Raw genomic sequence first — 23777 nt, 5'->3', positions numbered from 1 at the left:
CAAGTCGTGCTGAACCCAAGTCCTTAGGATGTAGCAAATCTATTCACTTCTCCAACTCTCATGCTAAGACAAAACCATAAGGCCTTGATGTCTTTCTTGACTAAATCATAGCTGCTTTGCCATTTTCTTATCTTTTTCTTTGCACTCCTCAAATCTGTTCTCTTGCCAGAGGAAACTTTCTAAAAAGCCAATTTTATCTTGTTCCTTGAGGCTTTTCCTCATCTTGACCCTTATCTGTTTCTCCAGTTTTATCTTTCAGGTTCCCTTTTGCATTCATGTTCAATTGTTTCCAATTTTTAGAATCAGTACTTCTCTACCATACCTCCATGACTCAACTTACACTTTTCTTTTGCTTTAATGTCTCTACACCCTGAAGATGTCCACATCCTAATCCCCAGAATTTGTGAATACGTTAGGTTACCTGGCAAAGGCAGCTAAGGTTGCAGATATAATGAAGTTTGCTAATCAGCTGACCTTGGAATAGGAAGAATACCTTGGATTACTCAGGTGGACCCAGTGTAATCATCAACTCCTTGTAAGTGGAAAAGAGAAACAGAAGAGAGTCCGAGGGAAATGTGACCACAAAAGAATGGTCAGAGACATGCAAAGTTGCTGGCTTTGAAGATGGAGGAAAGAGGTCACAACTGTAGCTTTTTTCCAGCTTCGAAATTTTAGAAAAAGGAAGGAAGTGACTGTCTCCTAGACTCTTTAGAAAGGAACACAGCCTTGCTGACACATTGGGTTTAGCCCAGTGAAACCCATGTTGGACTTCTTATGCATAGAAGTATAAGATAATAAATTTGTGTTAAGATGTTAAATTTATGGAACTCGTTATGGCATCACAGAAAACATATACACTGCCTAACCATGTCAATCTAGTGAAGAGCCAATCATTCTATGACATCCAACTAATGAGGAATATTGGTCCTTGTAAATAATTTCCATCATAAAGCTTTTAATTACTGATGAAACTTACATGTAAAATTTTTTTACCTATCACTGAGCTATAAATCTCTCCAGGACAGATACCTTCCTTCATATCATGCCTTATTTATTTTTGTATTTCTAGCATCTTGCATAGGACACTGAGTGGGTATTTATTTTTAAGGATTTATTTTTAAGGCTTTAATAATATTTATTTTTAATGATATTTATTTTTTATGATTAAAGGTGGAATTGAATACAATTATATTTCATGCTTTGAAGTAGGCTCACAATATTAACTATTCAGTAGAGAATGGGAAAGCTGACCTATGAGCATGTGAAAAAACTTAGAGGTTTCAACTGACTGAATGTTCAGTATGAGGCAACAAAATGATAAGTGACCAAAAATAACAACACACACACACACCCACGTATCTGATTGTAGGTATCACTATTTCCAGACCCAAAGAATGCTTCCATTTTACTCTACCCTGCTCAGACATGTGAGGAACTATGATTAATTTTGGAATTGACTTTAAGAAATCTTCTGACAATTAGAGTGTATCCAGACCAGAAGGAGGAGAGAGCCAGGAAGGATTTGGGAAGGATTTCAACACTGTGAAGAATGGTTTTAGAAACTGAAGATATAAAATTTAGAAAAGAAAAATTGGGATTTGGTTATGAGGGTGAGGGATATATTTATAGAAATTATTTTTTTAGTGTGGATGAGGAATTAGAATGTGTTTAAGTCCAGATCAACTGAAAACACAGAGCACAGCGCACTGGAGAAACTCAATAAATATCTTAGGAAGCAACAACAACAACATGCAGATGGCTAACTGGCAATAACTTCAGTAGGCAGATTTTGATTCAAATAAAGGAAAAGCCCTAATAATTAAAACTCTCCTTAAAAAGACTGTTACTTTGTGAGGTAGCAAGCACACCCTCCTTCTGAACAAGTAAACAGAGTTTGGATCATCGCCCATCACAGAAATAGCAGAAGGGTTTGCTGAATAGACATTTGGACTAGGAGACTTCCAAAGTTCTAGTCACATTTTTGATTCTATTATTTGTTAAGTCCTTTTCCATTCTGAAGCAATTACTGTGATTCTCATTTTAGTGAATTTCACAATTATCTTGGTTTAAGACACATTACCACATACTTCCTGACTCCTAGTAAATTATTATTAACTTAAATGTTATCTCTAGATCCTAAGTGTCAACAGACCTACCAAGTCACCTAAATAATATCCCCTGCTCCCACTAAACTTCATTTACTCTCTCGTAATAATCACTCTCTCATAACTTTCACATAATTTCTAACTCTCCAAAACACACCCAGGAAGGGAATTTGAGGACAGGAAGAAATTATATTTTTTTCATTGTATAATCTCTTTTAATGAAGAAAAGCAATTAAGCAAAACAAGTTAAAAGCAAGCTGAGCTTTTTCTTACTGAGCCATCTAGAACAAAAGATTTATCTGATTTATGCTAAAACTAGCTCATTTTAAACAGAATCTTAATACCCTAATCAAGTAAATTTAAAAAATAAATTAAAGGAAAACATTTTGCCTTTGTTATTCAGAGGCAAAAAAGATGACAATTTATCCTGCTTAGCATTCTCAGGTTCACTTCAGAAATGACTTTTTTTTTGTTTTTTTTTTGAATGAACAGTAATACAAATCACTATAAAACAAAATGTCAGGGATGTACCACAAAAAAATATTTTCCAATTTCTTCTGCTCTCCTCTCTTCCCTTCTTTTCTCAACATCTGTGAATCGTATTTAAACTTGTACTTTAAAATACATATACAAAGGATAAATGTTTTCGACCTTTTTAAAAAAAAATCTTCATGTCGTTTGTGATTTTAAAAGTTACCTTTTGTTTTCTTTGAAAATTAATTTTATTTGAATCATCCATCTGCAATACACACCCAATACTCTACTACATGTCCACTATTGAGCGCTCACTATGCTCTAGAAATATATTATACACTTTGCTGATAATTATACATGTAATTCTCAGGACTAAAAGAGGTGAATTTTATTATTTTCATTTTACAGATGAGGAAAATGACGTTCAGAGACATCAAAAAACTTTCCCAAGCTACACAGCTAATAGATAGTAACTCTAGGGTCTAAATGTAGGTCTACTCAACTCCGATCTCCAAGATTCTTGGCTATCTGCTTTGCAACAAGGTTTACTGAGTATCTTCCATGTTACCAAGCTCTATCCTCAATGCAAAATTGAAAATAACAAAACCTCTGCCTTCAAGGATCTCACATTCTAATAGTAATGATTGACAAATTAATGAATGCAATTCAACAGGAGAATTTCATAATAGAGATAAATATTAGGGGTAACAATGGTCCTAAAGACAATAAATCCACTTTGCCAAGTTTGGGATAGGAGGGATAACGTATACAATGATTGAATGTATGCTGCTCGTGTAGCTAGTCCTTGGACAAAAAATAAGGTTCTTTCCTTGAGTGGATTCTGCTTCTTCCTTGTTTCCAGGTACCAGCCATGCCAATGATGTACCTAGGTCTCACTAAGGTTCACGCAAGAGCTGGACAATCCCATCTGATATCGTTCATTCACATTAAAAAGTACTTGTCTAGTGGTCTAGTGTCCCATTTCATCAGATCCCTTTTTTTTTAAATGTAATTTTTTTAATATTTTTATTGGACTATAATTGCTCTACAATGGTGTGTTAGTTTCTGCTTTATAACAAAGTGAATCAGCTATACATATACATATATCTCCATATCTCCTCCCTCTTGCATCTCCCTCCCACCCTCCCTATCCCACCCCTCTAGGTGGTCACAAAGCACCGAGCTGATCTTCCTGTGCTATGCAGCTGCTTCCCACTAGCTATCTATTTTACATTTGGTAGTATATATAAGTTCATGCCACTGAACAGATAAATTAGTTAAAACTATGTAGCACTTTCAAATATTGTATGTTATTTATTTATTCATTTTTTACTTTTTAACAAGACAGAGCTACTGAGAGATTTATCTTTGCCAAGGAAATAATTTTTGGTGTCACCTCAAATCACATAGAATATGTAACCATGGATGTATAGAGCTTTCCTAGCTCCTGAAGCTGCCCTCTCAGGCTGCTGTCATTACTCTTCCACACCTTTTCTGCCTAGGGAAGTCATGTCTTACTGTCACACACGATCATCTCCCTTTGCCCCCATCCCCCAGGAGGCTTTCTCACCTTCAGCACTCCTCTCCCGGCTTTTGCTTGTACTCGCACCATTCCTTAATCACTTCCTTTTATAGATATTTTAAAAAATCCAATAGTTTATCTCCCTGTAATTTCTATGTCTGGGTCTGTCATTTCTGAAATGTCTCATAAAAATATTACCTCTTTTTTTTTTAATAGACTCCAGAGACCAAATTTCCACCCCCTAAAGTTTGACCTTTGTAGAAATGACATATTCCTGCTTTATTTAACGCCTCTTTCGCCACAATCTGCAGTAAAAAGAAAAAAAATCATTATAATCAATTTTTCCATTGTATAGAAATACATTTGTGGCATATTTTTTTATGTGAACTCAGCACTTGTTGTTCAGCTTTCCCGTTGTCTGGGTATCCCTATCAAGGGCCATTATGGACAATGACCTAAAATATGTTACAAAGTATCCATGGGTGGGCATCCCATCAAAGGTTTAAATGTTGCCACCTATTCAATTTGAGGGTTTTTTTTTTTCTTTTTTTTAAAGCGCGAATCTGAACTCTACACAATGAAAGTTTTAATGACATGTATCACAAGGTTGCAAAGAGACCGGTGACATCTTTATCTGTGTGAAAACCAATTGTTTAGTTTCAAGGATAAAGGACAGGCCTCACTGAATAACTCCATAACTCCTTTCCCAGTCCTTTCATAATGGACCAAGGCCTAACTTCTCTTAAAGCAAGATAATAATTACTTTCATTAGTAAGGAAAATCTTTCAACACAGAAGCAATATGAATTGAACTGACAAACTGTACAGTGGCCCTGCAAGGAAAGCAAACAAACACCCTTCATCACCATGAAGATCAAATCATCAATTCTTAAAGGACAAAAACCAATTAGCTGAGTTGGTAACACTGCACAAAATGGCTGTGCTTTAAAAAAGCTGCTTGAGGAGTTGAGGGGGCTTTTTAAGGTACAGGATTACAATCCATCATAGACCTATTGAAAAAAAAAATTATCTGTTAGGTTCCTTGAAAATGTATGTATTTTTAAAATATGCCCCAGGTGATTGGTGTGGGGAGGAAGATGGAGGAGGGCTGGGCAGCCAACCTGAGAACCCCAGAGTCAGAACAATGGTAATGAGGTCAAGGTTTGTAATGGTGTTTCAGAGACTGTTCAGATGTTCTAACAGGGAAGTCAGCTGCTTCACCAGCCTTGCTACAATGGTCATCCTTCTTTATATAGGGCATTCTTCTAATTAGGCAATGACAGATTTGAAGTAGTTAAAGAAAAAAGAAACAGTGATTTAACCTAACAGGTCATGACATTACTCCTTACAAATAACGAGAGGGCAAATGCTCAACCAAATTGTTCTCACATCCATTAGTCCAAGTTTTGGCTTTCTTTGGACCAATCACCTTCTCTCTTTCCATCGCACTGAATGACTCCTAATTTCATGCAGTCCTCTCACAAAGAATGCCACTGGTCATAGCAAGTACAGGTGGGTCAGTGCAAATCCAACCACACTGCCAGGGAAGCAATTCAAATTGTATGCCCTATGGACTGCCAGTCAGATAATGCATTCTTTTATTTAAACAAATAATCACTGGAAAGACAGTTACAACAAGGCATCATGTAATTCTTTTAAGTCAGCATAGCATTAAAAATATCTGTTCACTAAGTTTAGCAGAAGATTTCTGGCATATTTTGCCACCAGCAATCTGCAAAAAACTTATGGTTAGCTTGTGAATGAGGATTTCCCTGTGACTTGAAATCACAGTTGGCCAATTTAGGGATTTCCATCCCTCTGGCAGCACTTTAGTCCAATCTAAATTTGATTGTTTCCCTGAATGGAGTAATTTAATTTTCTCCAAGTGTCTACTGACTTTATAATGCCAAGTCCAGAAATGGAAAACTGGGTCAGTTGACCAGGTAATTCAGGCCAAAAAAATAAAATATTGTTTAGAAACTTCATATAACACATGAGTCATTTTAATTTCCTGAATTACCCATTGTCTCAGTAGTCTAATTTTCTGGTCTGTATCTGGGCCATGTAACAAAAAAATCTTTAAGGTGAAAGAAAATACTATCCTTACTTCATACCTCTGGTAACATCCCTGTACTTTTTTTACTTGGTTGAAAGGAAACACTAATAATTACTGGAGATTACTTCAGCTGCTACAATTCTGAATGAGCTATCATGTGGTCACAGGCACATGGCAATTCACAGGCAAACAAGACAAGCAGAAAAGAGAAAGCTGCACTTAGTGGAATAAACATTTTATATAAGTAGCTATAACTTGAATGTGTAAAGATGTGTTCTATAAAGTGGTAACTATTATTATCCTCGTGTTTATATTTCTTAATGTCAAAAATCTTGAAAACATCCATTCTGGAAAGCTATGGCTTCAACAGTCCCACAAGAGAAGAATCACATTGGTGATTTAAGTAATAATGACTAAGATTGAATGAAAACACTCTCATTCTTTCTAGAGAGAATTCTCTCTCTCTCTCCCCCCCCCCCCCCCCGCCTCTCTCTCTCTCCCTCTCCGTCTCTATTTCTACCAAAAGGACAAATAATAAGATGCTCAATTTAAGGAAAATATGGCCTTAAGCACTGCACTCTTGTTCTTGCTTTTTAATTCAGAGATTTCCGACCACTGTAATTCTTCAACTCAGGTTCCACAGTTTATGACAGCTGGCTGCAAATCCAGACTACTTGATAAATCATCTAGTTGAACATATGATCATTTATCCCCAGGCTGGGAAAAAATCAAAGGCCCTTTGGGCGTATATAGCTATTTGAGGACCTGAGAAGAATGAACCTATTTCTTTCAATATGAGAAGCACTAGATAAGCCACATGAATATAAAGTACAAGGGGACCCACTTCATTCTTTGAAACTTTTCCTCTGTCACAAATTGCCAAAAGGTACTTCCTGAAAGTCACAATGAATCATGCTAGTTAGAAGCCATTAGAAGCCAAACTCCCAGGAGCCTCTTCCTGTTACCTATACACAGAGATATATACAAAGATGAATTATTATCCCTTTCTTAAAGAAATATTCCTTTAAGACTGATTGTTAGAGGGATTATAAAGAAAAGGCTTGACCATCAGTGGTCAATGGAGAGGTTTTCAAATCCCTTCCAAATTCTGTGAGATCACCTACACTGGGCAGGGAACAAGGAAGATCAAAAGGGTCGCGTCGGAGTCCTCCTCACACCCAGGTTAAGGAGAAAAATTCTGATTTTATTGATCTTATTTGTTTTTCCTTTATTAGAATATTTACCTTGAAGCAAAAATGAAAAAGAAATTTGAAAATCAGTGTATTATGAAAAAGAAAAAAGAGCATCCAAAGCAAAATCTAAAAGGAAATTTTATAAACTTATTTAACCAATCAGTCAGTCATTAAACAAGTATAATATTATTGAGGACCTACTTGTGCCAGCCCCTGTTCTGGGGCCCTTGAGATATATAAGGCAGGGCAGAGATCTCTGCCCTCTTATATTCTGGTGGAAGAAAGACAGACAATAAACAGTAAACAAAATAAATGAAAACATTTTAAAGCATGTTAAAACATAATAATTGTTATGGAAGAGAAAGTAGATTGGGGTAAGAGAGTTCAGGAAAGGGGCAAATCATAGTATTAAGTAGGATGGTCAAAATAAGTCTCTTGAGACTCAGGTGTCATTTGAGCAAAATCTTGAAGGATGTGAGGGCATAGCCAATTATTTAAGTATCTTAAGGTAATTATGTTTCTTTTTCCCACAAAAATACCTATCGAAGAAGACCCTAATTAGCTTTTCTTTGAAAATGTGGTCTTCAAGTGACTAAGTGGTTAGTATAAACTTAACTCATATATCACTCTATTACTCATTAATGAGGCAAAACATTAATTCATAAAAATGTTTCCTCTAGATGGTACTTCCAGTCCACGAGAAAATATTTAACTCCCTGCCCCTTTCAGCCCATTAATTTGCATCTAAAGAGCAGCATTTTGCCACTGAACTCCTAGGTTTGTTCAAAGGGGAGGCAAGTCCATTTCAGCTTCATCACTGTATGCAAGAGAAATGTGAAAATGTAGAGAGTTACAGAAATATCTAAATACATTTGACTGAGTAGACTCAACCTTTCACGCTTTACTGTATTTACAATATTCTTTGTAGTATGGGCCATCAGAATACTGATGTCCAGTTAGTTATAACTTAAAACAATCACAGAATCATAAATTATAGGGTATTCATAGGATGGGCAGAAGATATTAAGACATTAATAACTTTTTAAAACCCTGGGCAGATTACAGACCATTAGTTTTCAAATTTATTTAATCTAAAGGTTCACAGTGTGTCTTATTTTATCATCACCATTGATAAAAACCATCTTTTACTTTTGTGATATGTCATGTAACAATATACTTGAGAATGGAGTGTTTTTACTGGCTAATAATACAGATCCTATTATCTAGATATGTGAGGCTAAATTATTTGCCCAAGGTCAGTAAAGAGCAAATACAGGATTTGAACCCAGGTCTTCTGACTTCATGATGCTCACCTACCACCCTATACTGTTCCCCTGTTATAAGGTAGAGTTTTACCCCTAAAATGAAACCTTCAAAATGAGAAACAACAGCATCTTATATAATACTCTATGATCGGTTTCCTTCACATTACCTCTAACTTTATTTTTAAGAATAAGAAGATGAAACCCTGTTTCATGATTATTAGTGTGAAAGTGGAGCAAATCTTTAAGGTCTCCTTAGGAATGGTTGGTTACTCTATAACAGTTATTTTAGTTCAAAATCTCCACAGTGTTTTGCCTATCATAATGAGCAATATCTCCTCTTATACCTTACAAATAAAAGAGTGTCAACAATTTTTTAAAGATTATGTGTAAAGTTCTTCCCTGCTCCAAAATTCTATGATTCTAGTTAAAGATTCAAATCTCATTAGTATACGAGCTAAGCATTCTGGGTGGTTCTTTAAAACCACCTGCCAACACAATTAAAGAAATACCTTCTTACCAGCCTAAATGTTTTGATTTTTTTAATCCAGATTAACAAAAGTACATTTCAAAATGGATAAGCAAGATAAAATCATGATTTTGAAACAGAAATTCTCATTTTAATATCCAATATGATATAACATAAAAGTTTTGCTATTTATGATCTATTTCAGTAAAGCATCTAAATTTATATTTTTACTACATCATTCTTTAAACTGTTAGACTGTGAAGAGTCCTTTCTGTGCTCTTCTCTGAGGATTAATTAATCTACTACAAGCCTAACAAAATCCTTATTTAGTTTACCAGTTACTCAATGGCATAATTGTTTACAGAATGTAAATGGGAAACTTCTCATCACAGAGCCAATAGTGCAGAGATAAAAAGGAGCTGGGACTTTTCTTAGTAATAAATATAATGACAAAATGGATTAAATTGCAGCAAGAGATAATACAGAAATATTTACTCTTTGGGTAGCTTTTCCTGATTGTACTCAGAAATGACAGACATGTAGGCTAAAGAAGAACTGCAAAATAAATACCGAATTCTAAATAGTCGCATAGCCTTCTGAGTATATCGTATTGATGAAGCAGACATTTAATATCTCATTTCGTGAAGTGAAATCCTGGTCTTTCCATGTTCGGTAGCTGTGAATGAGGGGCTTCCAGTACTGCAACAGCAGAAATCGTAATAGATAAACCAAAATAAATTATGTCTTGGTTGCAAATACACCATACATAGGCATTCCAATACAGTAAGATTCTGTCAACATTCACGAATGCTTCTGAACAATGCAGAATAGTTAATATTTTGAAGCTAAATGAGGAGATATGATTTAAGAAGCCATATACAAAAGAAGAGAAATGTGATCACTTTCAAAATTAAACTAGCTCTACAACAGACACCACAGCAAAATGTATTTCAGAGTTATACAAATACACATCATGACATTGGTGACTGCAAACTGTGCACTTCACAAACAAATCAGCTACACAGCAACAGGAGAGATGAAAGATGGTAACAAAAATCATGGAAACAGAAGAAAATGTATAAGAATACTAAATGTGTTATTCTTCTCTAAGTATTAATAATATCAAATCTACTTCAAGAGTAAATAGAATATTAATTGTGGTTTGACATTACAGATAAATTTTTAAAATACATCATCTTTGATACTGCTTATCAATTAGTTGAGTGGAATCAATTGTACCGAGGTATTAACACAATTACAAGAAAAATCTGTATTTTCTTCATAATTATTCTAAGATCTGCATTTTCACTAATACAATAAAGTTTAGGCACTTTTAAAATGTGTAATTACATGTTTGACAGTTGTAATAACTTGGCCTTCTAGTAACATGAGAAACCTGGACAATCAAACTAAACATTTGAAAGAGTCAAATGGACACTTACTTTGCAAATATGTTGTACGATTCATAAATGCAAGGAATAGCAAATATGCTCATATCACAAGATTTTGGCTTTATTGAAAGCTTACAGTCCTAACCCAATTTAAACACAGTTCTTATGATACATCACAGTTGATACAGTTTAAAAAAAAAAAAAAAAAACCTCATAGAAACCACATTAGTTAGCTTATCATCTTATATGAATTTCAGGAAAATTCCTGTACTTGTTATCAAGTTAAAAAATAAAATTTCATTATTTGCCACTGTGACAGTGAATCACATTAAAATTTTTGAAAACCCTCCAACACAAAAATACACTGACTTTATTTCCTTACATGACCATTGCTGTGCATAGGCTAAGACGTATTAAAGTGCTACTGGAATGATGTCTTACTAGAAAGAAATACTGCAGCTTTGGACAAGGATATGAATGATAGGAAACAAAAGAAGTTCAGAGATAGAGACAGAGAAGATTCAATATAATCTGTTGCTAAAATTTTTTAGCTATTTGAATAAGTTTCCTTTTCCTTTTCCACCCTCTACTATGTCCACTACAAACCCTCCATGTCCTCCTCTACATCTACCTTTTCCAATATGCTCCCAACACACACATACTTAAGTCATGAGAATCGCAAATTCAAGACACAGTAAGAAAAATATTCTGGAAATACAATGGTCAAAAAAGAAAGTCACATGGAGCTTACATTCTACTAGGAAAAAGCTGACATTAAATATATAATCACTCACATAAATATATACAATTATAATGATTATTATGATCGAAAATACAGGTTTTCAATCAACATTTAACTGACAATTATTAACCTGTGCTCCCAAGCTATTAACCAGCCAGGATGGCTGGATTTGCAGTTATTTGATATAACTTTCTTTGACGTTTTCTTATTTAAATGGTCATTCATTTCTTTCAAACATTAGAGTAAAATACAAGTAAATAATTGTTGGAATGAAGTGACCAGTTAAACATACATAGAAAAAGACAAAAACAAAATACTAAATTCCCCAGGCAAATAGATAAATCTAAATTCTAAATAGAGTGGAGAATAAAGTTAGTATTATCAATAGTCCTAACAACACCCATGACAAATTTCAAACCTAAAAAAAAAGTAAACACAATGTCACAAAGACCACTTGAATCTACCTAGCCACAACCAACAGAAGTAAGGTTGGCCCTGAATACTATCTCTCTTCAGCTATCCCAAAGAAAGCAAAGTTTACTCCTACCTGTGACCAATTAAAGGTGACACATCCTTGCTTAGAAAACATGAAAACAAATCCAAATAATCAACTCTAAAATTTGAAACAGAATGATCAAATGAAAATATGAGGCATGATGGTCTACAGAGTGAGAAAGTTTCCATTTCATTCATTATGATTCTGCCAGCACATAGCAATGAGCCTTAACATGTCTCCAGCAGACTTATCTGTTTTTGTCATGTAATATGGTAAGGAATTCTGCAGGTTTCAAACCCTGAACAGTTAACTATGGAGTATGGAAGGATCCACACCAACTCTGTAAGGATACATCATCAAGTGACACCAGTGCTTACCTCTAGAGAGAAGCCTGGGGAGGAGGATGAAGAAGGTTATCAGAATAAATGTTCTTTTTTTTTTAAATGTACTTTTAAAATGAAATACATTTGTCTATCATTGGACATTTAAAAATTCAGAAAATACTTGAGAATCCATACAGGATAAATCAAAATGATAGCAATAATGTTCTTGAACCTAGTTTTGCTTCTGGATTCAACAAAGGAAGACTTTAATCCACAGATGATCATTGCAGAGCACCTGAATTCACTACTCCTAAAGAGAAAAGTGGTGTCAAGAAAAATGCTCCAGGATTATAATTTGATGGGAAGACTTGAGAAGCATGAATTTACAATGCATATCAGTTGTTTTAGAGTAGGTAGGTTTAACACATATTTTATGCACAACTAGGATTTAACCTGACACAAGAATCCACACTGTCAAGTTTCTAGACATTTTTGACTCCTCCAACAGGTGGCACAAGGCAAGGATATCTTCCTAAGGGAGATCCTGATTCATGTTATCTTTATCTTTTCTGAATGCCTATCACTGATCACACTTTATAACCACTCTCCTAGCACTTCCATTTCTGTCATTTAAACTAACTTACTCACATGTTTTCATTCCCTATTTTATTGACACTCATTGAATATGGATGCTACATCATAGTCAAGATTGTATTTTTTGCTCTAGAATGCAGATTTGTTGAACTAATTTGCAATTAATGAAGACTTATAAATCATGTTTCTCATTTCTATACACATAATTAACCAGCATGTAAAGGGGATCACTTTGACTTGCAAAATACCCAAGTCCATCTTAAAGTCTTCTTTCCCCATTTAACACCAAGAAGCATCCTGGTCCTATTAACAGAAGAATGCAAAGGAAACACCAAATTCTTGTCCTGTGTAGTTTTGTGCTGATTGAGGAATAAAATTTGATGAAAACTGGTAAACATATGTTTGACACACATGCCAACAGAAAACATTTAAGACTGACATAGTAAAACTGAGTAAAGTTAAGTGACACTTAACATTAATTACACTGAAATGAATATCAGCTAAGTTTAAACATGAATTATTCCATATGTAGAGTTAATGGCTATATAATTAGCATATTATTTTATGAGTTACTTTTTTCACAACATAATGGGTATATATGTGTGCGTATATTTAGAAAGTTTGTGTATACACATGCATTCATACAAATACAAACATGCACATATACAAACACATAGACATTTACTTCACTCAGCCAGTAAAATAGAATATAAATACAGTTCCCTCTATGCCATCCTGAGTCCTACACTAAGGAACATGGTGGAAAATGCCCACTTAAGAAAGGAAAGTAATGGTAATTTGGCCTCAAAAAAAAAAGTCTAGAAAGTATCCCAAATTGTACACAAAATCTCTAAAAGAATTGATACATACTGTCATTGCATAGTTGCTAAAGGCTTAAAATAAGATTAAATTATATTATTGGAAATGGTTGACCAAAACACAAACTGCAATAGCATATGTTCTCTTTTTATTGGCTCAAAGTATCCAAACATTTGTTTCTAAAGCTCTATGTTACACATTTAAAACTTTGATATCATTTCTTACTTATTGCTCTGCCCATGTTCGGTGCTTTTTCAAACAGAAAAGTTTCCCTGCTAGACGACACTAATGTAAAGGTGCAGAACTGTGAGCTTTGGTCTCAATTCACCAGATTAAGATTCAGAGCAAAAGAAAGATTCAGAGAATTCAAGGAAACACATGCCTGTGTTTAAAATAACAACAACAACAAAAGCCAAAAAAACAAAATAAAACAAAACTAGAGACCAAGGGCACATTCACCAATACATAGTTAAAAATGGTTAATTTAAAGGCTATGACACATATTTACCACAGTTGCATATCATCTACTTTCTTTTAATGAAAACACTAAACACAACGTGGATGGTTCTAAATGGCAAACTAAGCATGCTTTTAAATTTGGCACCAATACTGTCAAAGAGTACACATGCCTGACTTACCAAGTGATGCAGAAATGTAAACCTGAGTTGATAATGTTCTTAAAACAAAGTTAGTATATGCACAAAAGAGAGAGCAGGCTCGTCTTGCTCCTTTGTCTCTTTCAGGACACTGCCTTTGCAGGTTATCATGGAGTCAATGTGTATATATGACATCTAGCAGACCACAAGCTGATGAGCCCAGAGCAGCACCATTTCAATGCTGCACATGCTTAGACTTACATCCCTAGGCAGAATGGCTGGGGCAGGTGCGCTCCAGAGTTAAATGTTTGAGGATGATATATTTCTGGTGGTTACACTCATCATTTAACTACCATCAAACGATACTGCAAAAACTGACACTGAAACCTGTCACTAATTTCTAAATATGCTAATTATACTAGCAGCTGACACGAAAAAAAAGTCACTCTAAAGAGCAAGAAAAAAACAAAGGGAAACATTTTGATGGATTTTTCTTACCTTAAATTCATAAAATACTCATTAGCACTCATACCTACCTCCCAGTGCCCATTATTAATGCCAAAAGGTCTAAATACATTTGAAAAATGTATTTTGCAAATGTTATTCACACTGTTATTCATATAGATGATATTAAGAAGAAATAAAATAATGTTATTCATATAGACGCACTGTTATTCATATAGATGATATTAAGAAGAAATAAAATAATGTAATACCTTTACTTTTACCTATGGATTTGATGAAATGGTTCCATGAAGAAAGGATTTCCATACAAAAAGAATAAGAGGAGAGAAACAACAGTAAGAATTATGAATATATGTATATGCACTACTCTTTGAAAATTAAATATACAAGAAGGTATAAATAGGATTTGAAAACAAATGGAGATACAATCAGTACATGTTGAGAAATCTGCCTTTTTTAAGGCAATACATGCAAAGAAATTAGAAAGCCCATGCTCACTTTAAAAGACTACACAAAAGGAGATACACAATGCTTATAGGTAGAAAACGTTTTGATTTCATAGAACACTATACTCAGCATTCGAGAAGCCAGAAGCCAAAGATGTCTGCATGTTCCCAAACTGACATGCATGGGTGAAAAATGGACTCTTTTTGGTGCAGTACATTAAACCAAATATCTTTTTTCATATGTTAACTTATGATGGTTCTCGGTTTTCCTTTACTATAACTACCCTTAACTGCATATGCTGATAAATGTATGAAAACTTTCAATTACAAGTTCTTATGTCTTATTTATTTGCAGATATTATAGTGCAAAGAATAAAGGAAAATAAAATCAAAGGAGCAAACCAATATCAAACCAACAAAGGGGAGAGAAACACATGAAAAAATGTGAACAAAAATTATGTATTTAATTTGCAGCCAGATAATTTGCAAGCATTTGCCCATCCTTTGCAGTGATGGTTTGAAAGCAGCTACAGAACAAGAAAACACTGAAAGCAGAGTGGAAAAGGAACAGAGCCCATACCTTGGTCGCCCATCATCAGGTGCGCCAGACCTTGAAGGGAAACAAGAGCACAGTCAGCAATAAACAAGGGAGCATGGGAAGGCAGAGTTGTCACAGTGACAAAAATGTTCAGTGACAGACATCTTGTTTCCTATGAGACATGTCTGTATCATAGAGGCAAATCAAAAAGCATTCTTTCAACTCCTGGTTGGAATGCTTTGGGGCAAAGAGTTATAGAACTGCAATTTAAACACTTGCATATGCTGCACCGTGTATTTCTTCTATGTATCAGTTGGAACATTCAAGAGCGTAAGAGCATGACTTAAAATCCAACCAATCCCTTAAATATTGCACTTGCCCTTCGTGCCCTTTGATGAGACTGTTTTGAACACTGCCCCCACAGGGACTGCCATTCTTTGGTGATGAAATTATATTTTAAAAAACCCAAAAGAATACCTGAAACATGGGCTGGGTCTGATCTTTTTCCCCTCATCAAAAAAATAGAAGTTTCATAATTAAATGAAAAAAAAAAAACCACATCCTTAGTCACACTGAAATGATAATGCAGAAATGTCTCCTTGTCTGACACATGTAGCAATCGAATAAGCTTGTTCAAATACAAAAAAGATCATCAGACATGCAGGTGTAAAGTTTGAATTTACTATAGAATAATGTTTTTAAGAAACAATGGATCACCTTTAAATAGGGTTAAGTAATTTCCCATGGAGAAAAAAATTATTCAGTATTTTACTTAAGCATTACTTAAATACTAAACTATGAGTTAACATGAGTATATTTAAGATATAATTTCATCAAGGAAGTTTTCTGAAACAATACTGAATTCCCTTTATTTAAATTATTTTTTAACTCTTGCTTGACAATTTCAGATTAAGATCACCACTTTTCTAAAGAATACTAGCAATGTTCTTTAAAAAAAATTTCACTGTCCAAGAAGATACGACTTACTTTTTAGCATTAATTCCTAGTTCTTTATTCTAAATTCAGAAATTAAGTTACTCTTCAATCCCTGTATATTTCAAGAATATGGGATAATGTCAAAGAAATATAGCATACATACAAATTTAATAAAATGTGTATTTCATTTCCCACTGTTAGTTCAAATATATTTGAGACTTTGAGCTACATAACATTGTGTATTACTTGCATCAGTATTGAAATAATCTGTATCATTTCCTTAAAAGGGGTATTTAAACCTTCCTGTGGGGCAGATACAATTAAAATCATCATATAATCACAATATAAAAATTATTTAACATAGTACTTTAAAGTTTCTGAAATCTAGGTTCTTTTGTATTTTCTAAGTGATTTTAAACCGCCCCCCCCCAAAAAAACATACAATCAGTTTAAAAGGTTTATGACCTGTTGGTGATTCATGATATCTTCTATGCTTAAGAATAGTGGCTTATCTGTCCAGGTTATATAATTTTTCATTTAATTTCACTTTAAATATTACTATACATATTTCCTAATAAAAGTTTATAACTTTTTTGTAAACTATTGATAAATCAGGGAAATATCTCTGTACAAGATATAATTTTTAGATTCCTCAACGGTTTTTAATACCACCTTAGTGAGAATGGAAATTTTTAAATCTCAAAAGCATTAACATTGTTCATGCTATACTTTCTACCTCTAAGGGACCTAGACTATATTGCCAAAGTGGAGTTATAAATAGGAATGTTAAAAATTATGACTGAATAAACTTTATTACAATAGTTTATGAGCCTATACTCTGAAAATCTTGTCAAAATTTTTCATGGGATGAGTGTGTGTAAGGACAGGGGCATTCATGCTTATTAAGGTGATTTTAAAGCTCCTTGGAATGCAACTGGATTTAAAGAGAAAAGAGCAGAAACATGGAACATTTTACAGGATGGTTAAGGAAATGCAAAAGAAGTCAAAAAGATACTTTAAAAAAAACCTTTTGATCTCAAATAACATGCACAATTATAAATGAGACTGATTTTGAAAGATGTCAGTCAGACCTGCAGGGAAATATCTTTTCCAAGTACACACTCACATGCTATTTAAATTATAGTATAGAAAAAAAAAGCCATATACAGATGCAACACTTGGAAAAATAGTCACTGATGATTTCTTTTAAAGTTTTAATCTATTTTACTTAAATAATGAAACAGAAATGTTTAGCAACTAAGCAATTGAAAGAATCCATGAAAGAATCACAAATAATATGTTGAAACCTGTTACTCATCAACTTTGTATTATCATGAATTGCTCTTTGAGACATCAAATCTTAGTAACTTTAATGGTTATTTATCTGTAACATTAGATGGGGACTCTTTTTCTAGGGAATCCATCATTGTGTAGAAATGAACATTATAAATGGCTATATTTCAAAACCTTGTAACAAAATAGAATATGCTAAACACTTTCTTCTGATATAGATACCAGTACGTTGTTTATGCAAGAACTGTTAATGCTGTGATTATGTACGTTGATAGGACATCAACTTCTCTTTCATAATACTTTGTTCTTCGTAGTTCTTTTTGTATTTTTATCCTTTACATATTTCTTTGGCAGCACATGGACTAAGTTCTTTAAAGGTAAGAATGTTAAAATATGAAACTAACACAACATGGAAAATCAACTATATTTTGATAAAAATCTTTAAAAAAATTTTAAAAGAATGTTGAAATATGTTTTAGTTTGTTGGATTCTACAGGAAAAATGTGTAACTTTCTCAAAATTCCTTGATAGAGATAACTTTAGAAAACCTTAAACAAATACCATAATTTTATTTAACAGACACAGAATATTACAAATATACTTACCAGTAATCACGCTGGAGTGCTGTATGCTTTCATTTCCACTGGCCAATGGCTTATTTTTAATCTAAACTTATGCGTCTTAATTATAGTCAGTACTTTATTTTGCGTTCTTTTTATAAATCAAATCATTTGAAACTAGACCAATGGGCTAGAGATGATGTAATGCTCAACATTTCCCAAAGAAATCATTTTGACCAAGAAAAAAAAATGGAGAAAGAATCATGCACTGTGTTCAGAAACTGCAAAGAAATACTTTCTCATTTAAAATAAAAGAAGCAGGATTGTGTCATTTTTCCATGCAGAACACTGAAATAAGTATTCTAAGGTTCATATGGGATGCTGAAGTCCATCAAAGGCTGGAGTTAAGGTTGAAGGCGTTTCATATACTTGGGGCTGATGGAGTTGAGAGTGTGTGTGTTCTATATGAAAAATGATACACAATCCAGAAATCAGCAAATACTCAGAAAGAAGTTCAACTTACCTTCTACATTCGAGATGTACTCTATTAATACTAAGAAATAAAAGGCAAATGAGCATTGGAAAATAAAGTACAAAGCACCCACCTTCCACATTGTTGTCTTCTGAAAGCACATGACAAGGAGGGAGAGAAAAGGAAAAACATTCATTAAGCAGCATGCAGACTGGACCTTGCCTTTGCATGTCTTTTTCATGCAAGGCACCAAACACATCATGCAAGTGCTCCATCGCTCCCATTCAAAGGAGAAAACACAATCACAGGAAAGCAGGTTCCCTCCCATTGGCAGCATTTAAAGAATATGAGACGAAATTTCAGTAATACTGCTGTGTACTGAGCAAGGAGTGTTCAAAAGGCTTTCACTGCCCTGTGTAAAGCAAACATAATTCTTACATGTTGCTGGCATGGTTGCCCTAGGCAATTATTTTTACAGCTTTTCTTAAAATAACAATTCTAAAAGATTCTATTTCTAAATTCTGACTTGGACTTACTTGGACGAAAGAAAGTTCATTGCAAAAAGCCATGACATTTCACTTAAAGGTATGCCTGTTCTACCAACTATGTAATCGATTTACTATAATGGCCTTTAAATATTTCTAATACTTCAATTTCTTTCCTTAAAAAAATCGCAACATAAATTTATGCACCTAAAATCTACCATTTATTTAGTTTGTTTATAGTGTGTTCATATTTTATCACAGATGACGATGGTTTATTATAATTTTTTAAATGCTATCTTTCAAAAATGTTAAGTAGAGAGTAATGAGTACAAGAGCAGCTGTCCTTTAGGCAAAGTATATCATGATTTATTCACTTTGTGCTTCTGTTTAGGGTGAGAATATGAATGTAGTTAAGATAATGATAATATTGGGTGAACTTTCCCTTATATTTCCATATATCCACAATATTTACATATTTTTATATATTTATTTAAGTATATTCCCATATATGTATATACAAACACACACATATATACAATCAGATTTTGTATGTCTTTCCTACACATAATCAATGTAAGGGTATGGCTTTCCTACACATAATCAATGTAAGGGTATGGAATTTAAAATATTATTAGTATCTATTAGGCAATTCAAGTACTGTTTGAGACACCGGGCTTGGCATCAGGTAAGAAATGGAAGGAAAAGCTGTTTTACGGCACTAGGGCGAGAGCAAGGTTTCAATACTTATCAAAATGTTTTCAACAGTAAAGTATATCCATGTTGACATTTCTTGTCTCATTCTTGTATTTCATTTAATTAGCTGTATTTTTTTTAGCTGTATTTTTTAAACTGCCCATTTGATGAAAAGTGTTTATAAAAAACAAAACAACAGCAAATGTAGTAACTTGAAAGAAAAACAACTGTAAATGCACCATTTCGTAAGGTTCAACAAATAGCTTTTTTAATAGTTAAAGTTACTAATGAATTAAAAATCATCAATTTTGTTTAAAATATATTAGGTGAAAACTGAAATATCAACACAGGTACACTTATTGATATGGCCTTACATAATAGAAAATTGTTAGTGGATAAATGTGGACAACAACATCTATACAAAATACTTGGTTTGCCAGAGCTCATTTTAAAAGAAAGAAAAAATGATTGAAATATTTGGTATGTGATATTCATTTCCTGTTTGATTTAGGCTTCCAATTTACCAAATAAGGAATTAGAATTCGTTACTTTTCAATGGCAACTTGGACATGACATGGACACAAATAGTAAAGTTTCATTTTATTGCTTTATATTGGAAATCATACAAAGATACAGATTTTAATGTTATACACTTTGGGTTTTACAATGACATCCTTTGAAATTCTATTTCCCACCTAAGATGCTCATTTTTCAATAAGTTTATTAAATACGTAAAACAACAAAATCAGGGAATTTAGAGGAGAGTCCTTTGGCAAATATGGTCACGAGCAGTACAGTCCCAGAAAGGGGTTTTGGGAAAGTGCTGCATGAAAATCTAATAGGGAAAAGAAAATGAAAAACAAGTCAACAAAATAAAACAGGACAAGTCTTGACACAAATTTTATAAATGTGCTTAGTAGGATATTAGGAAAGGAAGGTGCACTAATAAAATCAAGGTCATTGACTTGGTTCCTTGAAAATGAGTTCTCTTTTCACTGTTAACTAAGGCACGGAGCCACAGGCAATACCACTGATCCCGCCCAGTCATCCAGCATTTCTCTGAGTTATTCATACAGAGAACCAGCTTAACTAAAGGAACTCCTTTTATGCAAATCCAAGTCATGCCCAAAGTGTAATCAAATCCTGACTTGACCATGTTCAGAAAAACAGTCTTCTCCGAAGACTTAGATTTTTTTTAAAGCAGTACTAGAGTAAAAGAAAGGGTAATATATTAACTCCTATTTTAAAAATTCAAAAAAAAAAAAGAAGAAAATTGGCTTAGAACAGACTTTCCTTGACATTCTATATATTTTCAGATTCAATCATAGGATACAAAAAAACTTCTCTTTTTTTGTTTCATTCTATTCTACCCCTTTGGTAAGCATTTGTTGGCTTTAGTTGACTTAAAACCTGTTAACCTAGAGATGACCTCTATGTTATTTCAGAATTTGGAAGTAGCTATAAATGGCAGAAGCTCTAGCATTTACAATCATTCTCTATGCATTTTTCTTTTTTTCTTTCCTTTCTACTTGGTTTTTGGACTAAACAAAGAATATCAAGTTTAAAAAGAATAGTTTTTCTCATCACACCAACTTTTGCTTTCTCTTTGCAATCAAATACTATTTTGGTTTTGAGCAGCAACAGAGAGAGGTGCTGAAATTGGCATGCCCCAGTGTAAAGGTAAAGCAGTATATGTTGCCTTAGTGTAAGGTAGAAAGCAGTCCATCCAGCCTTACCTGCATACATTGTCAAGTTAGGGAAAAGCTCTTGGTTTGCAGAAAACCCTGGCTTCTTAATTCTGCTGACCTAATCCTGCTGTGTACATGAAGTGAGCCTCGTAGTAATCAACTGTACTATGATCACCATGCCACCTATAAAGATCACACTCTTTTTCTTTTGATTGTGAAAATAATAAATATAAAACCATGAAAAAGATAACTTAAATCTTATTTTTCTTTCAGATAAGACATACTTCCCTCACAGAGACAGAAATCAAACACTAGAATATCAGTCATGTTATTTGTGTGCTGACATTGAGGGAAGCTGCAGACTATTAAATTGTACGTTTTAAAATTACTTCAAAAGAGCATCTTCACAAATGTTTTTCCTTTGGCCCCCAGCTTATAAGAATGCAAGGACGGTAACTTTATTATGACAGTGTTCTTTGCACATAATGACATACTACTAGGAAAAGAGAAATGAATAAGGAAAAAATGTTCTTGTTTCAATGTAAAGAAAATCAGAAATTTAATCATGACAAGTGAATAAATTAAAGTTTGGAATAAAATGTCACAATTAACTCCTTTTTGTATAATCAGTGTTTAAGCTTAGCAATATGAAAGACTTCATCTAAATGCACATGCAGTAGTCAACTTACATGCTACATTTTACATTAAAAACTGGCCAGAAGAAGTCTCCTGCCCTCACTTGGGCTTTCTTTCTCCATTTCGGCTTTCTTCCTTCTCTGCTAGTTGCCTGTGACCGGCTCCCTTCATTTTCTTTCACTCCCTCGCTCCTCCATCAAAACTGCCACTATCTCAGGCGGCTTCCCACCCAGATCTATGCCCTCCACAGTGGGCTACATAGCAAAACTGGTGGCAGGTGCTAGCCAGCAGAAGGAGGAATTCAGAATACAATTTTATTTCCTTTTTTAACATACCTCGAGCTTGCTAGTGTCTATCCTCATCTTTCTAGCCCCTCACATTACTTTTGAAGATTTCACCCCTCATTTGGAGGACCAAATGCCAGTATAGCAGGGTCTGGTTCCCATGGTGGCACAGGATGGAGTTTTGTTTTATTTTTCCTTTGGTGTTAACAGTGAAAGCCTTTAGAAAACCTCAATAATCTGGGAATGCTTCAAGGACTGGGAAATGGAGAAAATCACTGGTTCTTTGGATCTGGGCAGCAGTCCGCTGGAGGAAGACAAAAGCCAGCCAGAACCAACAGGAGGAGCAAACAGAAAATGAAGCAGAAAGGTCCATTATGGAGGCTTAAGGAAGGAAAGAAACAGCCTGGGCAGGAATCCGGCTAGTTGCAAAAATGTTTTTTAACAGGTGGGCTCAGCAACTTATTTCAAATTCACCTAAATGACATTCCCACTCAGCCTGCTGGCATCTCGATCCTAGGGCATGAGGGAAGCCAACTAGAGAAGCTAATTTTTTTTCTCTCTTTTCACTGTTCAGGAGTGATAAGGGTATCTCTAACCAACTTGAAGCAGCAGAGATGTTCCTGGCATCACACTTAGAACTATAAAACCATTCTCCCTAGGAACATTATGGGCAACGTCTGACTATACTTTTGGTACAATACAATGTTTAAAGTATATCATGGAATTAATGAGTCCTTTGTGAAGTGGTCTGAGTTTACTTTGCCTTACAGTGTTGTTTCCATGGGAAATGTGATATGAGTTTCAACCTATTTATTCAAATAACTTTTGAGATTATACCTTCATAAGCTGGAGACTCCCTATGTTTCTGCTTCACACAGTACGTACCAATTTTGTTACAAAGAACTTGTGGTATTCGATTCAAAATGTTCCATCTTGTTAATGGAGGAAGAAAGTAAGAAAGGGAAAGAAGGAAGAAAGAAGGAAGTCTAATTATATGGCAGATTCTTCTGGTGTTTAAGCTGTTCAATGGTCCTAATAGAATTTAACAGTTATTAGTCAACATATTAAAGTATATATTAAATAGCATGCATAAACTATATTGCATACAATTTCACATTTTCTTTTCATGAGGGACTATTACAAGGATTTTATTTTGCTTTAATAGCCTCAATTCTTCCCTACATCTAAACCTTGAGAGTTAACATTTATATATTCATATCAATAGCTGGACTTAGGGAAA

The 23777-nt window shown here is 34.1% G+C and overlaps 1 protein-coding gene across 1 annotated transcript in view; it reads right to left on the bottom strand.

Annotated features, from left to right (window-relative positions):
- Nucleotides 1-23777, bottom strand: part of NRXN1 (neurexin 1) — a 1152893-nt gene that overhangs the window by 1031293 nt on the left and 97823 nt on the right. The window contains exons 3-5 of the mRNA XM_007470152.1: nt 18885-18902; nt 15533-15562; nt 14758-14769 (exon numbers count right to left, since the gene is read on the bottom strand). Of these exons, the coding sequence (XP_007470214.1) occupies nt 14758-14769; nt 15533-15562; nt 18885-18902 (60 nt within the window). The remainder of the gene's footprint in view (nt 1-14757; nt 14770-15532; nt 15563-18884; nt 18903-23777) is intronic.

This window comes from Lipotes vexillifer, unplaced genomic scaffold, assembly GCF_000442215.2.
Source record: "Lipotes vexillifer unplaced genomic scaffold, Lipotes_vexillifer_v1.1 scaffold1411, whole genome shotgun sequence".
NCBI lineage: Eukaryota > Metazoa > Chordata > Mammalia > Artiodactyla > Lipotidae > Lipotes > Lipotes vexillifer.
This window is presented reverse-complemented; position numbering and strand designations above follow the sequence as displayed.